The 8,546-nt window shown below is 38.2% G+C and overlaps 1 protein-coding gene across 1 annotated transcript in view; it reads right to left on the bottom strand.

Moving 5' to 3' along the window:
* Window positions 1-881: 881 nt before the first annotated feature.
* Window positions 882-8,546, bottom strand: part of LRCH3 (leucine rich repeats and calponin homology domain containing 3) — a 119,834-nt gene continuing 112,169 nt past the window's right edge. Inside the window, exon 20 of the mRNA XM_019652120.1 lies at window positions 882-3,581. Within this exon, the coding sequence (XP_019507665.1) occupies window positions 3,456-3,581 (126 nt within the window). The 3' untranslated portion in view covers window positions 882-3,455. The remainder of the gene's footprint in view (window positions 3,582-8,546) is intronic.

Raw genomic sequence — 8,546 nt, 5'->3', positions numbered from 1 at the left:
AGGGCAGTGTCACTGGCCCTCATATGTGGGATCCGAACCGGGGCCCTCTGGCGTCCCAAGCCAGTTCTTAACCATCGCGCCACTCAGCCGGCCCTGGGGATATTTTTGATAAGTGAGACCTTAGGGTCTATTCCTACTTTGCTTACTCAACAATTCTCACCTTATGGGATATAAAACTAAAAGAGATAATGTGAAAATATTTAATTGTGCCTGGCACATAAAACTGTCAGTCTCTATTCCCCTAAAAACGAATGAGTACAATGGGTCATTCTTGCTTTGATTAATCAAAATAGAATGTCTTGGGATGCTAAAGCTTTCCCTACATCACAGTTGGTAAGTTCTGAGATAAAAACTGTCCATATGTGTCACATATATTTCGTGAGTTAAGCTTTATATCTAACTCCAAATACAGGGCAATATTGATACCTATACATCCTTTGAAAAGTACATTTTGATCTCAACGGCCTATTATGAGGACCTGGTTTGTACTGTTATTTCTTTAAGGAATTAGATACTCTTTTATTGCTGCCAAGGAAACTATACTTTAGGTATGAACATTTTCAAATCAGCCTTTATTTCATGCTATTGAAGTGTTGGCTTTTATTTTAATGTCAATGTGTAAGGTGGAATACAGGCAATTTAAAATAACATACATGATATTGACATATTTATACTTAGAACTTATGCATTATATTTACAGACATACAAATATAGGACAATGTTTTCTTTACAAAATCTTTTACTAATTACATGTTTACAACATTTTCGGAAATAAAATGAAATCTGCTGAAAAACATCTCACTGCAAAATGTATACAAAAAGGCTTCTAAATATCCATGTTTTCCTTCATTTCTATAACCATTTAAGTGCTTAGTTTTAAAAAAACTCATCACACTCATCAGCATAGTCACACATCGTTAGGCACTGCTGAGCTGTAGCAAGTAAGAGAAATCAAGACTCCTTGATTAGCTGTAAGGCTGTGTTTTAAAAAGTTATTAAAGAAAGTGACCTACTAATAATAAGTCTCCTACTCTGTTCTAGCCAGATACAAAGGCCCCTCCTCCCATGAGTTGTTTCCAGAGCAAAATGGGTTGGAGTGCTAAGCATGTATGAGTTTGAAAGCCCGGAAACCTGCTGACTTAAAATCTCTGTAGTTGGCAGGGGCCCTAATGGGTGGGCACACAGCCTTTCTCTTTGTTCACATTTCAGCACTGGGAACGTTGCTGCTTCAGCAGGAAGCTCATAAATAAATGGTCAGGTGGAACTGTTATCAAGTCATCTTCATCTTACACTGGAGTCTAGCAAGGATAAATGTTAAACATCTTCAGTTAAATAGAAAAGTACATATAAAACACCAAATACAAAAACAGCATGATTTGTTTTTGCATCTTGACATAGAAAAGAAATTCAATATATCTGATATTCTTTCATTATCAACCAAAACTTCAGTTTTTTTCTAACTCAAATGTAAATTTGAATTAGTTTGATAAAAATACATTAATAAGGTTTCATGCTATGTATAAAATTTGAAATAAATTTGAATTTCCATTTATTCCTATGGGAAAATTAGTTCTAAATGTTGCATTATGCAGGTCTTCTGGGATTATTTCTTGCATAATACATGACAAACAGTCCTGTACTTTGCTGAGTTTCATTTAAATGACTCTATAATTTGGAGATTGTACTGAGGTTTAATGTTGATTAGAAGAAAAAATACCTAGTTTAAAACTACACACAGCTAAATTCTAAACAAGTCATATGATTGGTGGGTGTGTTTAGAACTGTAAATGGTCTGGCTCTAAGCACTTAAAAGACATTTTCTGTGAGGACACTGAAGGATTGGGATTTGAGCTCAGATGTTTTATGTTATATAATTTTAAACTCAGACAAAGTGGTAATGTTCTGGTGAACTTGTTTCCTTGTGAGAACAAGGAGAAAGCATTATTTTGACCAGCTACTCAATATGATTTATCTGAAGTTGCTTTTAGATGCTGCATTTAGATGATCAAAAGAGCAAGAACATTGTGCTCAAATGCATGCACTGGTAAAGAAAACCCAAAACAGTTAACAGAAAAAAACCTAGATAACTATTTTCACTTCTTCTATTTCCTTGGTTTATAAAGGCAGTGAATACCAAAAGATGTCACTGATAACTAAAAGGGGTTCAAAATATAGGGGAAGACAGACCCAAGTGGCTTAACCTTGAATAAAGACTCCTGGCTTAGTGTTGGGTGAGCCCTAGGGCCCTTTCACTCCACCCACAATTAAGTCAGTAAGGCTGCAGGTGGAGCTAGTTGAAAAGACAGCCCGCTGTTTTCAAGATGCCACAAGTGCTTTATTTAATTCAGCCTCTGAAACCTGAAAGAAATATAAGAACCTTGGCTTTTCCTTTAATCCGTTTGCTTTGTCTTCATAATCTTCCATTAGATGGGGAGCTACAAGTATATGTGCTGTGACTGGAAGGTGTTCACAGGTCCAGGTACCCTGGGAGCAGCATGGGAGGAAGGGGGAGGGGGAGGGGACTCGATGACGTCAATGCAAATAATGCAGAGCTGTGCTAAGTTATCTATCAACTAAACAGATTTGGAACCTGTGTGTGGAGTGCTGGTTTATAATGTTGAAATAACAGAGGATGATACACAGAACCACCCTCTTAAGTGGTGGTGGACTGGCGTTGGGGGAGGACTAGGACACTGGCCGTAAATACAACTGGATCTGTTTCATTGTTTTACTACGCAAAATCTGGGCCTTTTATGTTATTTTTGTTTTGCCTTGGACAAAAGGTTTTTTTGGCCAAAAAACCCAGTTCTATGATATTTTTTGTTTTGCCTTGGACACAACAGTCCAAGTGGTTGTAATATAACTTTTGACTTTAAATGTGGCTGAAAAACACAGTGGGGTTATTACTTCCCCAAATCATACAATATCTAGCTTGGAACAGTGGTTTTCACTACACGAAACACCTGGAACGTTTGTTGAAAATGCAGACACCCAGGCCTCACTCTAGACCTACTGAATGAGAATCTGTATTTAAACAAATGCTCCAGTAGATTGAAATGAACAACCGAGTTTAGAAACCAGTGGACTCCACAGGTAAGGATAATGTAGCTGCCGTGCCTTCAAGGGAGCTAAATGCCCTTCTGAGGAGATATTCTTTCTGGTGGGTGGAAAAGTCTGCTCTCGAGGAAAGCAGCTAGTTTAGCCTTCAGTACTGGGGTCTCAGTCATGACACAAGTTTCATTTGTGAAAACCAACCAAGTCTTCATCAACAATTCAATGGAAATGGATATAACCTCCCCTAAAATGGAGAAATGAAGCAAAATATTCCTGTTAGGAATCATGGAGACAGTCCTTCTTAAGACCACATAAGAGCTCTGTTTAAGCCGATGGCTGGCAGCAGCAGTCACGTTGTCCTGTTCCGTTGGGCTAGGCCATGCCCAAGGTGCTGGGAGTCCTTAAACAGCAGACAACTGGTGCTGCTGTTGCTTGGGTGGGGCAAGTTCCAAGAGAGCCCGGACCGTCACTGCAACCTGGCTCAAACCTTTCTCTTCTAAAATGTGGAGAGGCAAACATAATTGCTCCTGAAATGGGACAACGCGACATAAAAACAAACACAAGAGAAAATAGGATGAACATCACAGAACTGAAAAGAAAAAATAAGCATCTCTTCTCTTCCTCATAATAATCAACTGACATATGAAAAGTCAGTACCTGGGAAACTGACCTCTGTTATATGAGTTACACAGAGATGGCATCTGACACTCACTGTCACTTTATTAATACAACTCAAAGTACATACAGATCATTTTGAAAACTGGAAAATGGACACGTTACATACACTTATACATACAACAGAAGATAAACAGAATACTATGGAATAAAAGCAACACCCTTCATCCCTTATCAACAAAAGAGCAATGCAGATCAGTAAAATGAGGCAGGTGAAAAATGAGTAACAGTTACAAGTTATACTAGAAGGCTCAAGCCTGAAAGATATAACATTATGGAGACAGCACTCGGGAAATTACATACCAACCACAGGAATGCAAGACTGTTTCATGCCATCACTCAGACTGCCTAACAGAGGGATGCCTGCTATCTGCATTATAATCCTGATGGGAAAACCAGGGCTCTCATACTAGGCAGGGATCACAGGAAGAAACTGAAGTACCCTTGAGATTTAGACATAGTTGAGAAACTTTTCCCTACTTTGGGTAATTCATGGAAGGCCCGCTTTGAACTACTTAAAAATCTGAATTAGAGAATTATAAAAAAAGAAACTATATTGGAAAAAGTAAAGCATTTCATCCTGGTATTAAATTATGGATTAAACTATGCTGGAGAATTATGGTGTAAGCTTGGTCAGAAACATCTTAGTTACCATATATTTGAAAACTTTACATATTTGCTTAAGGAAGTTAAATACTTCTATCTTGTTTGCTTCATTAAGTTGTTTGGTTAATCCTTTCTTGTTAAGAGAAAATGGCATATCTAAGAATAACACCTATCATCGGTTTTTATTTTAAGACTAAATACTTACAAAGAAAAGAGACTGCTCTCACAAAGGATAAAAGTAAAACTCTGGTTCCATTTAAAAAGAGACTATATTTATTAAAGAAGATAACTAGATTTTTCTCAGCTTTTCATTGGTACTTACTATATTATTAGGAAGTTTTACAAAAACAGTTGCAATAAAAAAATACAGCATATTTATTCTGAGTAGTTACTGGTACCTGTGCTTACTTTCTTTTATTTAATACTTATCTGATAAAACAAGGTAAGTGCAATCTTTTGTTCTTATAAAACTATCAACTTTGTATAACTACTTTGAGTATAAATGCAAGTACAGGTTAACTATACTTAAAATGAACTTGCAGGGTGTTTTGCTCTTGAGAAAGACATGTTTTCTCGGAAGCCAATTCCCTGGTCTCTTTTCAGCACAGCCCTGTGGCCCAAGAGGCCTGTGGTTTAGACATGCCCTCAGAGGCTATGCCTTCCAGATGCACGTTTACCTTCCAGCTGGCTTAGAGGGAACCCTGAAGAGAATGCACAATTATTGCCTCCAAACCACACATGACACAATGTGTTTTTTATCAGGTATTTTTAAAAGGGACAAAACTCCACAAAACTGAATGATCTGACTCAGAAACATCTTAAAAACAACCCCCCACCCTGACCCCCAATCTGGAGGGCACTGCTACTGAAAACTGAAGTTTTCAACAAAGTGTTCAATGTTTAAACATTAACAGTAAAGAGTTTTTAATGTGGTAAATAACTGTCCCATTTAATATGGAAGAAAATCAAAGCAGTCAGACCTTTAGGCTGACTTCTACAAACAGAATGTTATGTTCCTTGCAACCTCTCTTCATACCTGAGTTCAGTTGCCCAATTTTGTTAACAGTTCAGGAGATTCCTGAATGTTCAGAAACATTATTTATAAGAACTAGAATCTGAATGCAATTGTAGTTTCAAGAATCCAGGCTAGCAGCTAACATATTAAGAGTTCTGAAAGAGACAATACTCATTGTCTTGGGTACAGAACAGAGACTGCTGCCTAATACTTTACCTGCTATTGTTCAGGTTTAATTTCCTCAACAGCCTATAAAATACAAGTTCACCTATTAAGATGGTTCAAATATACTGGGAATCACATAAATTCCAATTTTAAATTCTCAATAGGATTCTAGAAGTGAAGCTCAGTTAAAGACAACAAACAGTAAACCTGGACATGTCTACCCCGAAAGGTCAGCTCCAGATCACCTGCTTGTTGGGTAATATTTTACCTGTACACACTGGGCTCCGAATCGCAATCTTGGGACTGAACATTCTGATCAAATTAAAATTAAGATGAAATGACTAGTGCCTTCCAGATGCCCAGACAGCAAATGCTTATGTGGACCTGTGCCTACTAATAAAGGGAGATTTCAGGGCACTGCTCAATGAGATCTAAGTGACCAGGTGCCCCTTCAGACAGAAAGGGTATAACTATTTCCGTATGAGCAGCTGTTGAATAAGTTCAGGAACTCACAATTTTAACACTTAAGTTGTGTTCAGGCATGGAAAAATGGCCAGATGGGAATTATGTTATGTCATCTGGAAATAAAGTTCTTAGTCATATGCTAAGAACAGGAACAAGATTGTATTAGTAGAAATACTTCAGCACATATGACAAGAGAAACAAGGCCACAGGCCAGGAAATGGACGAATGACCAGGAAAAAAAAATGCTGGTCTTTTCCTCTTTGTTAGTAATCATAAACGCCTACTAATGTGATGGGCTGCTTATCTGGACATCTGAAGAAAGGATTTATCTCCTTTATTGGTTAGCTATTTGATGGCCAGAGAAAAGAGCACATATGTGAATATTTCTGAATGAGAAACAAACCTCCTTTCCCAAGCATAGGAATGGGGTGGAAAATCAGTGGGATGCAAACTTTCCATTAGACGGGGAAGACCCAGGAATAAAGCACACAGAGAGTTAACATTAAAGTACAATAAAATGCCACAAAACCCAGAAGCTGCAGAGACAGAGAGACAAAACTGGAATCTTCTGAATGTGCCCCAAGAGAAAGGAGTGTCTCAACAGTTCTTTTAACGCTGAGGTTTAGCTGAAGGATGTCAGAAGGGGAACAAAGATTGTCCTGTCCAGTGTAAGCAGGAAAGGAAAACAGAAAAACAAAGTCAGTGGATCAGAAATGCAGTTTTGAGTATAGAATTCAATATGATCACTTCAATCATATTTAAAGAAACACATCTTGTAACATTCTTTACTATGATGAATGAAAACAAAATACTGAAAAACAAAGCTACAAAGAATCCTCTATGTGCTGAGCTTGATTTTACTATGAAACAGCAGAATAAAATTGGCTGGTTGGTGACTAGTGCAAATGATACAATGAACAGAACTGGATGCTGGCTTAGGGTCCTGTGAGGCCCGAGAGTGGTGAGGTCTGCGAGGGGCGACCTCTTTCTCGCTTCTCATTCTTCCTTATTAACAAAAAAAGAATAGGTCAGGAAGGGTGGACAAAACCTGGGAGCGGGCTAGGTGAGTGAAGTTTTCAGAGAAAGCCAGGTAAATCAAGAAGGTTCAAAGGAGGAGGAAAGCCTAAAAATCAGGGAAATTTACCACCTGGAAGCGAGGTGTACTAAATGGTTTGGTGTTCCTCTAAAAATCAAGTCAAACCCATCTTAACCAACTCCAGTTTACTAATATGTACAAAATGATTCTACAGCCATAAGGGGCCTTAGAGATCATCTAAACCCTCCAGTTCACAGAATAAGAAATTAAATAAATAAAACATTATTGGACTTGATAACGGGAAAATACTCTTTAACACATAACATATAATTCTAGGACATAAGATATTGGACTCAAATAGAATTTTTACCACCCATTATAGTTTTTTGAATGTAACATATTTAATGAAAGCATAACAATAAAGAGAATACCCATATGCCCAACCTTATCAGAGGTTTTTAATAATCACCTTACTCTTCAATGTTTCATTCATAATTTAACTTGTAAACACTTTACAAGTTACACTGAGAAGGGAAATTGTTTGCCCTTGACATAGAATATTCTTGACATAGACTCTGATATTAACTTTTACAATATTAAATTTTATATTACACAATTTCAAGTGATCATTATTACATCCCTGATTTTCTTTACAGCTCCAACAGAGAAAGTGGGGATGTTTAGGGAAGTGAGAGGTCCAGAAGCAGGGAGAACAAAGGAGAAAGAGGGGGCACAGATTTCTTTCCCTCTATAGCAGAGGGGACCTGAGAATGCAAGTTGGAACCCGCAAGTTTGTGTACTTATTCATCTTCCTTCACTTTGTTCTAAGCAAATGACTAATTTTTTTTTTAGCAGAAGTAGCAGCATAACAGGAACCCATGTAAAAGTGGCGGCGGTGGTGGTGGTGATGGTACAGACTAGAGTGAAGGCAGGAGAGAGGAAGGGGTGGCCTATGTGGAACCTCCACTTCTTCTTTCTGGTGGGGAAGAGGGAGAGGAAGAAGGATGTGTCAAGAACCCCAAACTAACCACCCAGGATTTTAAAATTGTATTTTTTTCTATCTCCTGCCTTCAAATAGCACAGCTCTGACAGGAACAGGCGTAGGCTGTTGACCACTGCTTGGCAAATATTGAATTAAACACATGCTTTAAGGCACACTATTTTTGTATTTTGCTGACTGATGGCAGGTAACATTCTGAAAGATTTTCAGTGTATGGACTTTAAATCTGAGACAGATGATGGTTTTGTGAAGCCCAGAGTACAGGTACAATGACTGTAAACACTGGTAAACAGTACTTATAACAGGTTTGATTAGGCGAATTCTGCTAACATGTCTTCCTGTTTGGGGCTGCTTTGGGCACTCTTCTATGTATGAAGTGCATCTTTTCTCTGGTTGCCATTCTCTGCACCAACCCATGACACATCCTTTTGTTCAGACACTGTGGTATGGAGCTGGGGCAGGTCCTGGGCATGCTTGTGTAATGTGCTGAGCAGGCAGGAACAGCTTCAGTAGACAGAAGGGAAGCACTG

This window comes from Hipposideros armiger, unplaced genomic scaffold, assembly GCF_001890085.2.
Source record: "Hipposideros armiger isolate ML-2016 unplaced genomic scaffold, ASM189008v1 scaffold_8, whole genome shotgun sequence".
In the NCBI taxonomy this organism is placed as follows: domain Eukaryota; kingdom Metazoa; phylum Chordata; class Mammalia; order Chiroptera; family Hipposideridae; genus Hipposideros; species Hipposideros armiger.
Note: the sequence above shows the minus strand (reverse complement) of the source record. Positions and strands in the feature narration are given on the sequence as shown.